Source organism: Mastigoproctus giganteus, chromosome 3 (assembly GCF_048544385.1).
Source record: "Mastigoproctus giganteus isolate SK-2022 chromosome 3, ASM4854438v1, whole genome shotgun sequence".
Classification (NCBI taxonomy): Eukaryota; Metazoa; Arthropoda; class Arachnida; order Uropygi; family Thelyphonidae; genus Mastigoproctus; species Mastigoproctus giganteus.
The window spans coordinates 239,721,091-239,742,222 of record NC_143577.1 but is presented as its reverse complement, the minus strand read 5'-3'; the positions used below and the strand labels follow the sequence as shown (position 1 = coordinate 239,742,222).

At 35.1% G+C, this 21,132-nt stretch overlaps 1 protein-coding gene across 1 annotated transcript in view; it reads left to right on the top strand.

Moving 5' to 3' along the window:
• LOC150088926 (TAR DNA-binding protein 43-like) overlaps positions 1-20,734 on the top strand; it is a 77,443-nt gene extending 56,709 nt beyond the window's left edge. Inside the window, exons 2-3 of the mRNA XM_090369737.1 lie at positions 4,481-4,603; positions 19,854-20,734. Coding sequence (XP_090225863.1) covers positions 4,481-4,502 — 22 coding nt within the window. The 3' untranslated portion in view covers positions 4,503-4,603; positions 19,854-20,734. The remainder of the gene's footprint in view (positions 1-4,480; positions 4,604-19,853) is intronic.
• The last annotated feature ends 398 nt before the right edge of the window (positions 20,735-21,132 follow it).

The window sequence follows — 21,132 nt, the reverse complement described above, 5'->3', positions numbered from 1 at the left end:
TATGACAGCTCAAACTCATTTGCATTTCCATTTATCTGTGTCTCTAGGCCATTTCTTTAGCCCATTGACTCCAATATAGTTCCTCTATCAATCTTCTATCTGTCCAGTTAATTCCAATATCTTTCAGTAACTCCAACTTTTTCCAGTTTACCCTGTCAAATGCTTTTTTCAAATCCATAAAACAAGGGAGATTCTGCGGTAATAGAAAACAAGACAGCTGGAGGGCAACGATAGTATTTTAGGCTAGGCAGATGGGTACCAGGCACTTATACTACCTAAAAGAAATAATAAAAAATAATATAAAATGACAAACAAGTGTGAGAAATATATGTGGTACTGAACAAATGGTTTTTATTTTACATTATCAGTTGAACAGATTACCATTACTTTGTCAAAAAATTATACTTTTAGTAAGGACCCTGTGAATTATTAGTTATATCCTGTGAATATTAATATAGTTTATTCATTTAATAACTAAATTCCTATACATTAAGGTTATGTTTCGGGAACCTTGCCGGTACCCATTATCAGAGCATATATTGGCTGTTGTCAGCCCCCTGTTTGCCGAGTGTCTTGATACCTATTCTGCATTCTCAGTGGGGATCAAGACACTCGACAAGCAGAGGGCTGACAACAGCCACTATATGCTCTGATGATGGGTACTGGCAAGGTTCCCAAAATGTCACCTTAATGTATAGGAATTTAGTTATTAACTGAGTAAACTATCTTAATATTCACGTGGTATTGAGAGCAGGGCTGTGTTAATGCTACAGCCAAACCAACCATGGCCGGGGCATCACCCAAGGATGGGCCTCATTTTCAGTGTAAATATTTTCTAAAGTAGTGATAAAAATTTCTAATAGTAATAAACCAAGAAAACATAATATAAAGGCATACTTAAACTTGTTAAGTGTTTAAATTTTTTTCTTATATCTTTATATTGTATAATAAATAAGTTAAAAGTTTCTATTAAAATTGTTTTTATTATTTTTCAAGTCAAAACACAAAACATTTTTGACCTCTTATTTTTATCAAGGAATTATTATTCACAATATAACTATAAAAACGTATGTAGTATTTTTATTTATATGTATGTGCAATATATCTATCTATCTATCTATATATATATATATATATATAATATTTTGTATAATATATAACAGGGGTGGCCAACGAGTCAATCGCGGGTTTAATTTCGGTCGATCACGACGAATTTTAAATATACAGTCATCCCTTGATTTGTGCACCTTGTGCGATGAAATTTTTGAGATGGTAGATCGCTTCACATTTTGAAGGAAAAAAGTAGATCGCATCACAAATTAAGTTGGCCACTCCTGATATATAATATTGAAGATATAATATAGAAGTTAATTCAAGCAGACAATACCAAGCTGGATTTAAAGAAACGCAAGGGATATAAATATATATATACACACATAAAACTTATCATTGCCTACCCACAATCTAGACGACTTCAGCTGGGGCCAACCACCCAGACTGAAGGCAAAAAACGACAAGGAGTTCTCTGTTTCTGTAATGATTAATATCTACTAAGATATATAAAAATTCCAAGATTAAGTAAATTAAGTAATTTGAATCTAAACCAATTAAAGATAGTTAAATTTTTTTTTAGAATCAAAAGAAAGATATTATAAATGTAAGCATATATTGATCATCGTTGACCCGACAGAGAACGCAGTTTAATAATTAAAATAAGAACAAATGCAAAGTATAAGGTATATCTACCGCATCCAGGACATAATGTAACAACTGGTCGTTGTGGAATAATAATCCCTCTAGTGAGTTAATATATATGTGGTGACCTCTATGTGATGGATATGGTAAAAATAAAAATAAATAATTAATCAATTAATTAAAGTTAACTCAAAGAGAAACATGCAGATAGTAAGAAGAATAAAAACTAATAGAGTAGGAATAATAGAACCTGAACTACAGATAAGAAATAGGTTCTCTTACATCCTCGGATTACCCTAATTAGTTCAGGTTCTATTATTCCTACTCTGTTAGTTTTTATTCTTCTTATTATCTGCATGTTTCTCTTTGCATTAACTTTAATTAATTGATTAATTATTTATTTTTATTTTTACCATATCCATCACATAGGGGTCACCACATATATATTAACTCACTAGAGGGATTATTATTTCATAATAACTAGTTGTTACATTATGTCCTGGATGCGGTAGATATGCCTTATACTTTGCATTTGGTCTCATTTTAATTATTAAATTGCGTTCTCTGTCGGGTCAACGATGATCAATATATGCTTACATTTATAATATCTTTCTTTTGATTCTAAAAAATTTAACTATCTTTAATTGGTTTAGATTCAAATTGCTTAATTTACTTAATCTTGGAATTTTTATATATTTTAGCAGATATATTGATCATTACAGAAACAGAACTCCTTGTCGTTTTTTGCCTTCAGTCTGGGTGGTTGGCCCCAGTTGAAGTCATCTAGATTGTGGGTAGACAATGATAAATTTTATGTGTGTGTGTGTATATATATATATATATATATATATATATATTTTTTTTTTTTTTTTTAAATATATCCCTTGCATTTCTTTAAATCCAGCTTGGTATTGTCTGCTTGAATTAACTTTATTATTATCTTCAATATTATATATTATACAAAATATTTTATACACATTGTGGTCATAATGCATAATTGCTCTAGCAATTACATTGGCCCATAAGTATTAGTTACAGCTTGATACAATTTATTAACTTTCTTTCCATATTACTCATATATATATATATATATATATATATATATATATATATTAAAGGGTTCTCGAATTTAAAGATGGCCACGGACCTATTTCATCCTTAATCCAGCCCTGTATAAGAGTAGTCATTACTAAAAGTATAATTCTATAGAAAATCACCACATAACATCCTTCCCCAACTATATTTTACTTGATATTAACTGTAAAAGCCTGCAACAAATGAATGTATTGTCATTTATCCACCGTTAGTGTTTTTTCTTCTCAGAAAAATTGGCCCCATGATTTCAGGACCAACCTTTATTTTGCTGTAGCCTTCGAGCTGTATGTGGATTTTTCATGCAGTTCTCTAGGATTTCTTTGAGATCAATTAAAATGGTGAGAATATCTGGAGGAATTTTTTTTTTTTTGTGATTGCCCTTTGAATATCATTGAACACTAGATTAAAGGAGAACATTCCACAAGAAATCAGTGATTCATGAAAACTTGTTAACTTTGTATAATGGAAATTTTTCAGCATAGCTTAGAAAGCTCCTTAATAAAAATAGGGAGAATATTTACCCTGCTTAGTTTTTACAAACAAACTGCATTACTTATTAAGTAAAGTTTATTTCACCAATTCTGTCTTTGTTCAACTGATATTGCAGAATAAAAACTGCTAGTTTGTAGTGCTGAACTCTATTTACCAAGTTCACTGATGATTATATAAAATCATTAGATCACCAATATTTCCATCACCAAAAATGACCAATATTTCCATCATTTTATATATATATATATATATATTAATAAAATCTGTCATATCGAAAAAAAAGGTTACTCGACAGCCATATTAGGTGTACTTCTCGTTGAGAGAGCTTATTTTTTATGGCATACATTTTGATATAATATTGTTGTAGAAGGATGTTATGTTACGTGGCAGTTTTTCATGGAATCCAGATTTCTATAATGACCACTCTTATACCACATGAATATTAAGATAATTTATTTAGCTATTAACTAAATCACTATACATTTAAGATAACATTTTGAGAACCTTGCTGGAACCCATCCTCAGACAATATATAGGCTGTTGTCAGCATCCTGCTTGCTGGATATCTCAATTATAATTGGACATTCGGCAAGCAGGAGGCTGGCAACAGCCTATGTATGGTCTGAGGATAGGTTCCGGCAGAGTTCCCAAAATATTACCTTAAATGTATAGTGATTTAGTTAATAACTAAATAAACTATAGTATACATCTTGTTTTTTGATATAAGTAATGATGCAAATTGAAAGTCAAAATCATAATGAAGGAATATTGAAATGAATCTGCTTGTTGGTTAAAGAGAAAGTTTAATTCTGCCTTTGAAATATATAGTAATTTGTAGGAATATTTAAGTTCTAAAAGTATTACTTGTAGATTTCTGTGCTGCTGTAACAGAACTTTCAAGTAAGACAAAAATTCTAGTCAATGAAATATTAGCTTTGATAAATATAAATTAATAGTACCAATTTTTTTTTAAATTGTACTAATTTCTGCATTTGGTTTCTCTTGGGAATATATATTCCACCAGACTGAATAAGATAATTTATTAATTTTATGACAGAGCAGTATATTATTAAGAGAATATCAAACATTGTTAGAGAATCTTAAAAGGTGTTGTCTCATTTACTTCTTAGTCTTTACTTTCAGAAATTTTCACACGTAATTTGGCTTTATATCTAAAATGAATTTTCTCTGTCTTCAGTGATATCCAGTATTATAACTGACGTTCTAGATCATCGTGACTAACATTCCAGGGCAAAATCTGAACATTTGGTGCAATTCAAGCAAGATAAAATGTACAAGTCATTTTCCATCTTTCAGTGAGGCAAGTATTTCTCAAAAATAATTAATAATTGAATATAAAGCAAAACTTTAATCAGTCTTCCCTGAACTAAATTTAATCTTCGCAATGTAAGATGGCATGCTTGGTGGTAAACTTACTGTTTCTACCCCAAGTGGGCAGGAGCAGCAGTGTGTAGCACACGCTTCTTGATTAGACCGGTGTTCGAGTCTGTGACCACCAAATACGGAGGATGCGGAAAGGTCAGGGAATGACCACCGCATATCCCTGGAGCAATATGGCCTTAGTTGCTAATGTTCCTAAAAACCAAATAAACAAACAAACAAACTGTTTCTACCCCAGATTGCCAAGTTTAGTTATTAAAAAAATAACCAGTATTTAAAGTTGTTTTGCACAGAAAGTTCAAATTATATATTATTAACATACTGTTTAAATAATTTGCATGTTGTATTTCATCTCGTGATCTAAACCAGCAGTATCCAAAACATTTCATATCTATCCCTTATCAGCATTCTTTTCATCATTTCTCTTTCCTGCATCAATATTCCAGTGATGAGTGCGGGCATACAGTAGTACATGCGAGATGGCCACATTTCAAATCCCCACACCACCAAATATGGGTAAATGATAATGTTAATTGGCAAATGTCTGATCATAAACTCCTCTAACTTATGTACTCATGCTGAAGTATAAATATTACATTTATGTCTGATGCAGGCAAGTGGTCTTGTTCGAAGTGCAGTGGCACATACATTTGAGCTGACCATGGTTGCTTTGGCAGCAACCATAGTCAGCTCTGCTAAGTACAATTAATGATGATAGTATTCTTTACATAAGTAACGATGCTAAATAACTAATTGTAAAATTAGTTGTTCTGCATAATTTTCACTTTGAGTCTGGAGGCCACATTTGGAGAAAGATATTGAACTTCTTAAATGGGTCCAAAGACTGCAAGGTTAGTGTGGTAGAATTTATATCAGCATGATCTGTTAAAAGGAGAAACTGTTTCTACAGGGGGTGGGATACACTTAAATAGAAGAGGTGCAAGAATATTTGCTGATGATATCAGTGTCAGAAAACTTAGAAGGGTCAAAACTGCTAGCCTTGGGTGGATATATACCAGATTAACAGTAGCTGCAGGCAGAGGTGAACATGATTTTGTACTGCTTCTATTAGAACATGCAGCAGCCTGAAAAGGAAGGTGTTGGTGATTTAAAGACCTGCTGAGGGTTCTCATGGAACAAGCAATGGCTGTTAGGATTACTAATAATGACCATTACTGTGAAACAAAATAAATTAAGACAGCTGACCACTGATTCTCATCTCATTGGAAATCCACAAGGCTAACAGTGGCTGTGAATTTCAACAGTTAAACAAATCATTGCATTACTGACCTGATAGATATACTAATCAGTCCACCAATCCAATACTATAAGTAACAATGGCACTTATGCAGTGAAAAATTATAACATACCAAATGAACACCTACAAAGCATTGAGGAGAAAGCATAAATAAGAGTGTGAAAAGGATATTAGTCTATAGATGACAGTATAAGAAATGTATTAGCATTTCAGCCTACTACTGAACCATGTAACTTACTTTAAACAAATTTTAATTAAGTTGAATGGGGCTCAGTGGTTGGCTGTCTTAATTTATTTTGTTTCATAGCTAGTGTTGTGGTTAGTTTTGCATTTCCATTTATAGTGATATTTCACATAGTTTGGTCTTGGTGCCATCAAGGAGGCTAAGTTTGTTTTAATTGTCAATTTTTTTTGAAAATTTAGGAATGCATTCCTTCTACAGTTCTCTACTCTTTAATTTAGTTATTTCTCCCCTCCCCTTGTTTGTTGCCATTATTATTGCAACTTTTTGTGTTTGCTCCTTACTTGGCTTGCATTTATGCTGACTACTTTTTTAATTTACATATTCTACTTGTGTTATTTGGCAACTTGCAGTAGGTAATGTTTTTCAGCCACTGATTTTTGTCTTATTAATTTTTCCTTTTTCTTCCTTTTCTTTCTTTTGCTATTCAGTTCAAAATTGTTTAGTATATGTGTGTTTACACACTGCCCTACCATGAATATCCAGTTGTCCCTATACTTACAGCCTATAAGCGTGTTTATACTTGTGCCTGACAATACCATGTCAGGCACAACTATAAACATGCTAGTGGCCCTTTGAGATGGTAGTATGATTGCGAATGCAAGATGCTGTGATCAATGGAGATTTCCAGCACAAAATGATAATAGGATGCTACATAATAAATTGGCCTTTACGTGACATTTCTATGGCACTGAGATACCTAGGTCTATGATTGGTGACATGATCTTCAAATGGAAACAGACTGGTGCTGAAACTGTCACTGAACATGACAGAAGAACTTTGCAAATAATCATCAACTAAGAATGCAGGCCAAAGTTGTTGCAGCACACACAGACCTTCAGTGAGACAATTGGGCCACATGTCAGCACTAGTACAGTGGGCAGGATACCAAGCTGCATGATATGGGTTACTACAAGCAGCGACTCATCACTCCAAATGCCAGACTCTATCTAGCTTGATGTAATGCCTGCCATTCTTGGACCACAGACTAATGGAAAGCTGTGCTTTGGAGTGATGAATCACAATCTACCACTCTGCCTGCCTAGGTATGGCAGATGCTTGAAGAAAACTACTTGCTGAATTGTATCATTCTGACAGTGAAGTTTGGCAGAGGCAGTTTGGTCTGGGATCATTGGTAATTTTGGATAAAACGGTGAATGCTGTCTGTCACCTTTGTGGCAGCACATCAGGGAAAGCACATGATCAGCAGCACAATGCTGCATGTCACATTGCTTGTGTTGTGACAGACTTGTTTGAGACATCAGCATTGAAATGTTGTACTGGCCAGCCCAACCCTGACCTCAGTCCTACAGAGAACCTCTAGGATGAATTGGATTGCCATTTTTATTTCTATTGAGAAGAGAGTGCTCAAAAAAAAAAAAAAAAAACCCCAGCTGACTGATGGAGGGTGTTTCATGGAGACTGTAGGCTGTCATAAACAGTCACTTTCATTTCTGCTTTACTTTCTTTCTCCTCTCTTCTCACTTCTGACATGGCACTCGCCTTCCCCCTTTTCTTCCTCCATGACTCGAGTCCTTGTGCACATGGACTAAATGTTACCTTCACTTACAGTATATAATGCCAGTGCCAGCCATACTTTTAAAGTTAATTGAAAAAAGGTTTTATATAGTAGTCAGAAGCTCCTAATGTATTTATTTCTGTTTATTTCTGTTGTAATATGTTTTTAATCCTTTTATCTAGTATATTTTAATTGCTTTTATGGCTTTTAAACTTTATATTAGTAATTTGTATATCTTTGTAATAAATTTTCTTAATTGGTTGGTGTCTGCAAAAATATATATTACTCCTGAGCGTCTTTCAGTGTCAGTTTTTGAAACCTAGTTCCAGGAAGGATTGCTAATAGTTGTGTAGAAAGAGTGGTAATAACAAGACAAACAAATAATACTTGTTACTTTTTTACTGCAATGGAATGGACTTATTATAGAATCATATAGCCTGGAGAATGACTTATTCATATGGCATGTCACATATTGAATTGTTTTGCTTTTGCTACATTTAGTTAGAACTTTAAAATAGTTATGATTTTAATAGTCTCTTTGTAACAATTTCTAGCAAAATATCCTGCAGCCATTCTTGTATGAAATGTTGGTCTGAGAGGATTATCTGATTTATGCATTTTAATATGGCTATATATTTTTTGTGTGCATGTAGTACAGGCTGTAATGGTTTGCTACTGTTGGAAATTGATCCTATTTTCTTTATGAAATTGTTTCAACTTTTTTTTATATTCCTTTCATTTTAAGGGATGGATCTGAGTCTGTAAATTTGTAGGCTGAACTGTCTACATGGACTTGCTTGATTCTAAGCTAAACTGGTAAGCTGTCCACTGGCATGTGTTTGAATTATGGTAAGCAATATAGGTCCCAGTATTCATTGTTCACAGTACATTCATATTCAGTTATACAAGGTAGAGTCAATATATTTCACAACTTATGCATAACTCATTGTAGCAAAATGCACATATGTATTTATGGAGCTACAACCATATCTCAAACCTGAGCAATCGGTGTATCATTCAGGAGTGTTCTCATTCACTGATGGCAGGTCAACTGACATTGAATATGACTTAATTTCATTGTGAATTGTTGTGTTCCTTCCCCACATAAAAAGATGTCCAATTTTGTGCTGAGCAAGCATTGCGTTGTGTGGTTTTATGGAACATTAGATACAGTCAAGATTTATGGTGATAAATACATCTTAAGGACAGAGTCAGCAAGGTGTCTGGCAAACCATGCAGTCCCAGTTCTCTGTAACCACCCTACTTATGAGACTTTGTCTCAGTCAAAGGTCTGCTTTTTCTGAGGTTCAAAGCAGTCCCAGAGCAAACAGCAGTTCAGCTCAGCAGAAAGGGTTGCAGTATGCTGTAATGATAGCACTGAAGACTGTTGTGAGAGACCTGCAGGATGGGTTTAGATCTCCAAAGATAGTGATTCTTATCCCTCCCCCAAACATGGTATTGTGCTTAATAAGAGAACTGTGTGGTAGCAGAGGGTGGGAAGCATACTTCAAAGGAAGTGTGATATAAAACACATTTAAGGTAGATCAGTGCAAGCTAAGAAACTTTGACTCTACCTTATATTTTGTGCACCATCATATATCAGCCAGTCAGTCTGACATTGAAGTGGTGGGTGGGCACATGATACTCTTATTGCAAAAATATTTTGATATAATTTTTTGTCTGTACTGCACCTTGCCATCATGCTGACAAGATGAGAAAACCACTCTAAATATGAAAAATTGTACACATCTCTATGTTCAATTTAAATGGCAGAGGGACCAAATCATTCAAAAGGCAGAAACTGAATAAGACGTGTATAATTTTCAAATTATTATTTCAGTTTTTTTGCATTGAAACGCTTGTACAACTTTTACTATTTGCTCTGTGAGATAACAACCTTTTATGTTTAATTGGAAGTGTTTTTTCCCTATGTTTCATAGCTATTCTCTTGGACTCAGCACATTATTTACAGATGTTTGCTAACAGAAACCACCTGTAATTTGATGGAAGACCAATAAGTCTTGAAACAGTTATCATGATGTTACACTCGATTTAATCAAGATGCTATTTGTATGAAATGATATTAAAGGTTTGGTTTGACTCCTGGCTATAACCTTGTTGTCTAATGCGAGCATAAGCCTTGGTGGCTGAAAGTCAACTTCTGTCATCAGAGGGACCACAGTATCCCCAAGGGAAAGAGAAAATCTTTGTGGAAAAAAGATGTGCATAAAATTCTCAAATTATTTCATTACTTTTTATTACATAGATATAACCCTACAGCCATTATTACTTTATCCTAACACACTATATGATAACAGTCCAATGGATTTGAAGGAATTATACAATGCTCATAGGGAGGAGCATGACTTCAGTATTCAGATCGGATGAACTGGTGTCTTCAAGCGAGTATGCATTGTTAAAGATGAGTTTTTGTCCTCCCTCCTCTCGCTCATTTTCTCTCTCATGCATCCTCACACATGGTGTAGCCCAGCATGGACAAAACAGTTGTTAAATGAGTTGATAAAAATGGTAACAGTAAGCCAGTCCTTGTAGTAGTGGCATGTGATGCAAGTGTATGAGCTTATGCAGCATCAGCCAAAAAAAAAAAAAAAAAATCACACAACCATTCCCTCTAAAAGTTTGTCCAGTTCCTCCTTAAATTTATTTAACCTATCAACTTCCACGACAGATGGAAGTTTGTTCCAGCAATTAGCATTAGCATTAGCATTAGTAGAGGCATTTGATGCAAGAAAGCAAGCTTATGCAGCATCAGCCAAAAAAAAAAAAAAAAAAAAAAAAAAAAAAGTAACATAAATAAATAAAAATAACCACTTCCACTTCACCCCTCTGTTCGTTCGAAATACCTGTCCAGCTGAGCCTTAAACTTATTTAGGCTATCAACTTCCACGACAAGGGATGGAAGTCTGTTAACAAGTCTGTTAACAAGATAGAAGTCTGTGGCAATTAACCACCCGCTAGCTAAAGGCAAATTTCCTCACGTCTATTCTGCATCTGTCTTTCTTTAATTTGAATTTATGCCCCCTTAGGTTCGTAATCTGAACAAGTGGAAGAATCCCATCAGAATTCAGCGTGCTCAACCCATTCAAGGATTTTTCACCCCAATCAGATCACTGCGCAGGTACCTAGTCTCCAGCCACTTCAATTTGCAGACCTTAAGCCTCTCTTGGTAAGAGGATCCCTTCATTCCCCTCACCAATCATGTTGCCCTTCTCTGTACACACTCAAGCAAATCCACATCCTTCCTAAAATGAGGCCTCCAGACCTGTACGCAGTACTCAAGGCGTGGCCTGACCATTGCCTCATACAGAGGGACAATCACCTCCTTTTCCCTGCTAGCAAAATTCCTATACAGTCTGTCCTCGTATAGCACGATAGTTGCGTTCCTAGAAACCCTCGTGCAATGCAAAATCGTGCAATATAAACAACAGGCCCTATGGGAAAAGTAGGGTTAGGTGCCGACCACCCAAGATTGAACACACGTTTGGAACCAAAACATTACCAAACACAATAAATAATCGGGTAATTTTAATCGTTATAAAATACTTACGTATTTTATAACGATTAAAATACGTAATAAAAATAATATTATATTATAATAAAGTATTTTTTAATACTAAAAAAGTATTTTTTACGAATAAAATACGTATTTTATTCGTAAACAATTTATTATATTAAATAAAATAGTTGTAATAAAATACTTACGTATTTTATAATACGTAAGTATAAATTATAATACGTGAGTCGTAATAAAATATTGCTAATGCTTTTGCTTCTCTCCTAAGCAAACTTGCTTTTTGTTTGATTTTCTATCCAAACAGATGACAGCAGTTCCATCTCTTCCAATTCTTGTGTCTTAATCTAATGGATTTTAATTACACTTTGAGTTGTTCCCGCTATGAAAGTTGTTTTTATTTTCGCTGCATTCTTTGTAATTCTCTGCGTTGCCTCATTTAGGTCTGTAGCACGTGCAATATCACATGGTCTTTAATTTCGCTTAAAGCGTTTCACAATTTCTTATTTTTTTTTTATCGACAGAAGAGGACTGGCCATAAGCTTTACGGTGGGCCGGAGGCCGGTGTGATTTTGGCCATAAACCGTAGTATGAGGCCATTATAAATTTTCCCGGGTAAGAATTTTTGACCCAGTCTGCCTCTGTTTATCGATACGTATTGCTTTTTTTTTTTTCTCTCTGAATCTGCAGTGTCTTAGCCAGGACGCTCCCTTTTCACACCTTTTAAGTATTTTACTAATTTTTAGGGAATAAAGCACAATTACAAAACGAGGTGGCACGCTTGATACACATAAACAAAGCTGCGCGCGTGTAGCAACTGAATAAATAACACCGTCAAGGCCGAGATACACTATTAATTAACACCTCACATTTTACTAAAGCACATTTCTGGGGGTTACTACCATAAAACAATAAAAACAATTTCCAGTTTCGTTTCTGCTAGTGGAATCTGTTATAAACTGGCAGTAAACTCGATCTAATAGCTGGAATTGTGTTGGTTTTTACGTTATTATGGTGAAATGTGTTTCCCCTTCACTGATATAAAACACAAATACATTTTCAGACTCTTCTTCATTGCTATCGTGTTGCGTTCAGTTGGGGTGATTCCGCATTCGACTGCCATTTCTTGTAAACACAAAGGCGAATCGTGTATAAGCGAATTCGGTTCGTGTTATATAAGATAACGTTCCCCTATTTATAAATCGTGTATGATCGAATTCGTGTAATGCAAACACGTGCTATACGAGGACCGACTGTATATCATTGACAAAACCCCATGACCTGCCCTGTTTTGTCTGCATTGCTCAGAAAACTTCATATCTGACTGCCCAATTACTCCCAGGTCTTTTTCATTTTCTACCACCTTAAGTGTAGTACTACAGAGTTGGTACGTTTCTCTGGGGTTACTTCTTCCCATATGCAGTACTTTGCATTTGTCAAGATTAAACTTCAGTTGCCACTTCTCAGCCCATCTGCTCAAATTTTCTAGATCCTGTTGCAGTAGCACACTGTCATTACTGTCATTAACAACCCTACCAACCTTTGTATCATCTGCAAACTTCAACACTATGCCTGATATACCTTCATCAATATCATTGATAAATGTACAAAACAACAGTGGACCCAACACCGAACCCTGTGGGACTCCACTAATAACAGTAGTCCACGAAGAGCAGCACCCATTGATTACCACCCTCTGTCTTCTCCCACTCAACCATCCTTTAATCCATTGTGTTTAGATCTCCAAAGATGGTGATTCTTATCCCTCCCTCAAACATGGAATCACTTCCGTTGGCTAATAGTGCAAGAAGCTCATGTTGAAATGAGGAAGGTCTTATACATTCTTGCTCTCAATGTTATAATTCCATTAGTGCATTGGTAACAAACTAACTAGGAATGGGCATGGTTTTGGCACCACAAGTTAAAAATAGTGCCAGAAGCTCATTGGTCCATTGGTTGCTGACAACCAGTAAGGAACCATGTCAGTGTATCTCTCACTTATGTCACTGTTTACTAATCAGTCTCAACTACTGAGAAATGGTAGGTAACATCATTGCTGTTCTCTATATAATATTGAATATGATGGATGGACATGTTTTACCTTTTGTTCTCAATAGAAAACAGTTTCCTGTATGGTTTCTTTCACTCTGACAGTTGTCCTCCTGGATAGCAGGAGGGCAGTTGTCAGAATGAAATTGTCTGTTAATAGAATCACTGTCCTCTTCACACCAGGTAGAAAAGACTAGTTTAAATCCCATCAATGAATGCAAGCAATTTTTATGGGACTTTTTCACAACATGGCTGTGTTAATCAGTCTTTGGCAAAGGTATCATGGTTTTTCATCCTGGAAAATTGGGTTTTTTGTCCAGTAAACAGAAAATTGACCACATACAATTTACAGACAATATACAGCATAACATGGCCTTGGTTGCTGATGTGCCTAAAATCTCACAATAACAACTCTAACAGTGAACAAATGTCAGGGGTGAATATGCAATCATATTGGTATGAGGTGGAAGTGACTCTTGCACTGCTTCTATTGAAATGAGCAGAAGCCTGAAAAACAAGATGCAGGATATTTCAGAGACTGCTGGGAGTCATTGCGGTACAAGTAAACACATGGGTTGTGTTAGGGTAGCTAAGAATAGAAACAGGGGCATGTATACCAATGCTAGGAGTTTGGTAAATAAATTTGATGAATTTGAGGTATTGCTCAAAACATCAAAGGCAGATATTGTTGGGATATCAGAGACGTGGTGTCACACAGATATAAGGAATGCGGAACTGGAATTTGGAGAATACAATGTGTATAGAAAGGATAGACAGGACAGGAGGGGAGGAGGGGTTAAGAAACACATAAAGTCCAAGGAAGTGAAGCCAGTCGACATCGATGGACAAGGCAGTGTCGAGTCAGTTTGGTGTGACATAAGCATAGGGAAATCAAAATTGAGAGTAGGAGTGTGCTATAGGCCTAATGACTCTGATGAGTATAATAAGATATTGTACAGGGAAATAGAGTGGGCCAGTAAATCAGAGAGTCTTATAATGGGGGATTTTAATTTCCCAGATATTGACTGGAATTTGTGGATTGGTCACTCGCACACTAGCAAGGCTTTTGTGGATTTATTGGATGATTGTTTTCTACATCAGCATGTTCATGAGGCAACAAGAGGGAGCAATACTCTTGATCTGATTATCAGTAGTGATTCTTCATGCATTAAGAATCTGCAGATAAATGAACCACTAGGCGGCAGTGATCACAGTGTGTTGAAGTGGGATTTACTCAAGGAGGTAACTACCATCAGAGGTAAAGGGAAGGGTTTTTGTTTTCGTAAAGGCGACTATGATGACGACTGAGACAGTATTTAAATTCTATACAGTGGGACCAACTGATGATGTTACCAACAGCAAACTCAAAATGGGAAGCATTCAAGGAACTAATCTTGGAGGCAACCAGGCTTTACATACCAACTAAGAAATATTGTTCAAGGTTTAGGCCTAAATGGTTGTCAGATGAACTAATGAGACTTGTGGCAGAGAAGAAAAATGCATGGGATACATACAAATTAATGGTGACATGGAAGCCTATGATAGATATAAGTTGGTCTGTAACCAAGTCACAAAGGAGATTAGGCAGGCAAAGGCAGACTACGAAAAATCCTTGGCAAAGGATGCAAAGAAAAACAGAAAAGAGTTCTTTACCTATTTAAACTCAAGAAGGAAAGGGATGAATCAGATTGGTCCACTGGATATTGATGTTTCAACAGTTGAGGATCCCGCTCAGGTGGCTAACAATCTAAACGAGTATTTTGCATCTACATTCACGCATGCGGAGTTATTCAGGAAGGAGAATGATGTAGGTAAAGTAAACATTGGCAGTGAGCTGGATGATTTTGTAATAAATGAGAGGAAAGTGGAGGAGAGATTGTTGAGGATAAACATAAAAAAGGCACCTGGGGTGGATGGGATCTATCCAGTTATATTAAAGAAGGCAGCAAAGGAAGTAAGCAAACCCCTAGCCATAATTATGAGAGCTTCTTTGGACTCAGGGGAGGTACCCATAGACTGGAGATGTGCAAATGTAACCCCAATTCACAAAGGAGGATCAAAGGCTGACACAAGTAATTATAGACCTATTAGTTTAACTTTGTTCCAGGTAAATTAATGGAGGCACTGGTTAAAGAAGCACTGCAGGATCATCTAGACAAGAATTCAGTTATAGCTCAGACACAGCATGGTTTTGTTAAGGGCAAGTCTTGCCTGACCAATTTGATTGGATACTATGATGTAGTCACAAAAGAACTGGATGCAGGGAATAACTTTGATATTATATATTTGGATCATAGAAAGGCTTTTGATACTGTTGCACATGGAAGACTGCTGCACAAATTGGAGCAGTGTGGCATTGGAGGCAAATTGCTGCTATGGATAAGGGGATGGTTGAGTGGCAGAAGACAGAAAGTGGTAATCAATGGACACTGCTCAACGTGGACTAATGTTATTAGTGGAGTTCCTCAGGGTTCAGCATTGGGTCCGTTGTTGTTTTCGGTGTTTATGAATGATATTGATGATGGGATATCAAGTTTAATGTCCAAGTTTGCAGATGATACAAAGGTTGGCAGAGTTGTTAAGGACACTACTGACGCTATGCTGCTGCAACAGGATCTGGAAAGGTCGAACAGATGGGCTGAGAGGTGGCAAATGAAGTTTAACATTGACAAATGTAAAGTACTACATATGGGAAACAGTAACCCCAGAGCAACATATCAACTCTGTGGTACTACACTGACAGTGGTGGAGAATGAAAAGGACCTGGGAGTAATCGTGCAGGCAGATATGAAGTTCTCTGAGCAGTGCAGACGAGCTGCAAGAGTAGCTCATGGTGTCTTGTCAATGATATACAGGAATTTTTCTAGCAGGGATAAGGAGGTGATTATTCCCTTGTATAAGGCAATGGTTAGGCCACATCTTGAGTACTGTATACAGGTCTGGAGGCCTCATTTCAAGAAGGATGTAGAGCTGCTGGAACGAGTACAGAGAAGGGCAACAAGATTAGTGAATGGAACAAAGGGTTGCTCTTACGAAGAAAGGCTTAAGTTTTGCAAATTACAGAGTCTGGAGACTAGGCACCGGCGAGGTGATCTGATAGAGGTGTATAAGGCTTTGAATGGTTTGAGCATGCTCAATGCCAATGGGATTCTTCATCTTGCTCAAAATAATCACCTGAGAGGGCATAAATTCAAATTGAGGAAGGACGGATGTCGGATAGATGTGCGGAAATTTGCCTTTGGCCAGCGGGTGGTTGGTTGGTGGAACCGACTTCCGTCACTTGTTGTTGAAGTTAATAGCCTAAACAAATTTAAGGTTCAACTGGACAGGTATTTCGAACGAACGGAGGGGTGAAATGGGAGTGGTGTGTGTTTTTTTTTTTTTTTTTTTTTTTTGGCTGATGCTGAATAAGCTTGCTTTCTTGCATTATATGCCTCTACTAATGCTAATGCTAATTTACATAGATCAGTATAAGCTGATCTCTTTCATGGTCAGCTGTGCCTGGCTTTGTTTTGTTGTAGAATTATTGCAGCATCAGAATTCAATTACAGGTGCCCAAATCTTGTGGAGACCAATACGATTTGTAATATTGTATACAAACAAGTTTTCAGCAGTATATCCATGGGGTAAAATTAGTTAATATACTTTTAAATTTATCTTTTAATTAATACTGACACCCTACCAAATATAAAATTCACTGTAAATCAGTGAATTTATTAATACATTCATCATTACATCACTGTTTTGTAGAGCCAGGGTGTTGTTGGTGAGTGAAGTGAGTAGAGGTAGAAGCCCCTACTTAGAAGACTACACAACATGGTTTTCTTAAGGATAAAATTGTGTTTAAGTAACCTAATTACTTAAACATGATTTTTCTATATATGAACAGCTATTTTGGCAGTCATTTATGAGCTAGTTGTAGAAAATAATTTCAGCATTATTTGGATTTTAGAAAAGCATTTGACTTACTCCTTTAAGATGACTTGGACAGGGTTCAAGGATGATCTGAAAAACTAGCAGCTGCATTTTAACACATCAAAATGTAAGGTCTTACACTTGGGGGATAGCATCCCTAAAATTACTTATGCACATGGTGGGGTCGAACTGAAAACAGAGGAAGAAGAAAGGAATTTGTGAGTTATAATACAGTCAGATCTGAAGTTCTCTGAGAAGCATTGACAGGAAGTAAGAAAGATCCATGGTGTTCTTTTGATGATTTATCAGACACTGGCTTGTAGAGATAGACAAGTCATAAACCAGTTTGTAAGACCACTCTTGGAATGCAGTCACCAAGTATGGAGACTGTACCAAAAAAGAGAGCCCTTCAAAGAGTCCAAAGATGAGCAACCTGCTTGGTGAGATATCCAAAAATGGCATCTGTTTGAGGAGACTGGAACATGTTGGCAACTTGACACCTTCTTAGAGTGGACCTGATTAAGGTCTATAAAGTGCTGAGAGGGATATTAATGAATAAATGCAAAACATTTTCAATGTTATGATTCTAGAAGCAGAGCTATAAATTCAGCTTACAAGGGAAGAGGTTTAGAGTGAAATCTAGGAAGTTTTCTTTTAGTCAGTGAGTTGTTAATTACTGCAATAAGATACTTGCATGAGGAGGGAAACACATAGGAAACATACAAACATCTCATATTGTGAAACCTGTCACAACTCGTGAAGGATTTCACAATATCAGATGTTATAATAATGATGCCTAATGAAAAATCTTTGGTTTGTCTTAAAATTCAACTGTGTAGTAATGATGCAATTGCACTAAATAATTTTATAGTTTGGGGCTTCTATGCCTTAAAACTTTTATTAGGAAGCTAATGATTATAAGCATAAAAACGATTCTATGGGTGTATGCTATATAAAATGTGAATTTGGCAGTGAAATTTAATTTATAATGCAGTACTGACAAAAAACCTTTGCTTTTTCTCAAAAATTTCCTGTTTTTGTCAGAAAATCCCCTGTCCAGAAATATTTTTAATCTCCAGCTTTTCAAAAGTCAGAAAGTTGGCAGCTATGTAGTCAACATAACAAACTTAATAGTAACTGGTAGGCTAAATGTAGTTGTTTAATTATTGTTGAACTGTCAGTGCTAAATAAATCATTAAACAATCTATATCATGTTCTTTTCACTTTATATCCAATTAACTTGTTGCGATCTACATTTTTCCTGTGATGTTACTAATTTTTTAAATACAGAGTACAAAAATTGATGAATTAGTGGGATAATTGGTTGAATAACATCTACAGTTCAGTAGATGATTGCTACAGTTACTCAATACCCCCCCCCCCCCAGATTGCTTTTTTGTGGTCACATGAAAATCCATGATTTATACTACATGTATCACCAAGCAAGATGAACAGAGAAATTGCATTTTAAAAGCTAACAAAATCATGAAGAATAGGTGTGAAATGATAAGATATGCTTGGGAATCATAGATTCATTGTGCTGAATACCATATCAAACAAAATGGATGTCACTTTGAACAACAACTGTAGACATTTTACTTCTAGAGGTTTATGTATTGTTATATATGATTGATGCTCTCAGACTATTAATGATCTCAGAAATAAATATTAATGATTTCAGAAAAGAGACATATATTTATAGGAACTTCTTTCTTATTTTTAGATGTAGAATATGTCCCTGCATTTGCACTTAGTTTAACTGGTAAGCTAAACATGGTTGTCATATAATTATTGTTGAATTGTCGCCAGTGTATAAATCATTGAACATACTGTATAGCATATTCTTTTCACTTTATGTCCAGTTAAGTTTCAGATTTCTGCAAATATATTAAGATAAAATTTTCTTTTATTGTTTTAAGTTAAGCTATTATATTTTACTTTGTGTAATGTGCAGACGTTATATCTATATTTCTTTGCCCGAATTATTTCAAGTTCTATAAAATTCAGGAACTTGCTTAAACATACTGTATTAATGTAAAAATAAAACTGAAACTAAAACTGCTAATTATTAGAAAGTGGTGGGTGTGCCAAGATGAAATCCTCAAGTTAGTTAAGGCTACACTTTTGCCCTGTTATTACATACACAGACAAGTGAGATTTCAGTACCAGCATTGCCGATATAATGACACAAGTGTTGAAAAGACTTCCAGTGGTGCATATCAAACAATAATTCAACACACAACTTTTACTACTTGCTCTGTGAAATTTTTAAATTTTAAATTTTTATAAACTTACCCAGTTTTACAAGTATAAATTGTCTGTGTCATTGGAAAGATTGTGTCTTTTCCACACTTGTTATTAACAATGTTGGTACTGAGAATTCATCATTAATAAAGGAGTATGAGAGTGGCTTTTAACTTAACTTGAGGATTTTGTTTTAGCACACTCCGTACTAATAATTAGCAGTTAGCTTTCTTTTTACATTTATAGGGGAGTCTCCTGAATTTTACAGAAGACTTAGGAATAATTCACAGGTAATGAAATATAACATTCATCTAAGGTATCAAACATGGTTCTGATTTTTAATTAACCAGATGTTATATGTAAATATAAAGATAATTGCCATACACCTAACTGTCATTTTTATTTTTCATAGGTCATGACATTAGAACTTTGTGGAAAATGCTCAGGAAAACAGTGGAAAAGGTGAAATGCTGAATTGATAGACATATAAAAATCTTCATAGTTCTGCATCTTTAATTTTATTGCTTTAGGAATGCAAAATGAAAGAATTTGAAGTGCAGTTGTTCTAAATTCAAACTTGCATCATCTGTCCAACTGTGCAGAACATATGAATTAATCCAGAGGATTTGTGTTAAAATGTTAATACTCTGTGTTTCATCTTATTCTTCTGATTGATGTCTTGGATAGGAGTCTGAAATATTCTGAATTTCATTTAGCAAAACTTGATTTTTATTTCCGTGTTACTCATTGAAAGGTGCAAAAATTTTACTATTTTAATCGTGATCATCTTTGCAAAATACATTTATGATGAGAATAGTGGAAAATAAAATTATTGGCAGTGTCATTTCCTCACTGATGGTGGATGTAAATTAAAGCGCACCTCATTTGTTGAACATAACACATCTACTCACATTTCCAAACCATTGCTGATCTGGACAAAATTTGCTAGGTGGGTGTAAAATGGCAGATGAGAAACAATAAAAATGGTCACATAAGCGTTTAGGAATGTTTGTTCTTTCTTTATCTATGGAGTTATTTAAAGGAAAATAATTGAAAGACATGATGTGATCTTCAGAAAATATAGAGCTAATTTGTAGAATGCCAGTGGAAGGATATAGCTATGCATTGAAAGAAGATGGATTCAATAAATAATGCCAAAGTGAACCTAGCTTTTACTGTCTGTAATTGGTTTGTTTCAGTGCCTGCAGTGCACTAAGTGTGTGTGTTTGTGTGCGGGTGTGTGTTTCAAAACTTTTCTTCTTTATTCTGCATCATTATGTGATAGATTATGAATCGCCCTGTATATATATATATATATTATATATATAAAAATTTTGTGTTGTTTTTAGCTGTTGTGTTTTAACTCTGCAGTTATAATCATCTGGTGCAGGATTTTTATGAAAAGCATGCATTTGTTTTGAAAATTTAAAAAAATGAAAAAAATGCTGTATGCTAATATTTTGTCTTTGTTAATTTTAAATTCCTGAAACTTCATTTTGTTTTCATGTGCTATCTAGAAAGCAATTTTCATGTAACACAAAATACTTTACTATCTTAAGTGTTCCAGCTCAAATTGGTAATACTTGCTTTTATAGTTGTTAGCAAACAAGGCTATTCTTATATTGTGACCTGTTATGCACAATCAATGTACTTCTGAACTGTTTCTTGCCATAGTTCTGGATCACATCAAT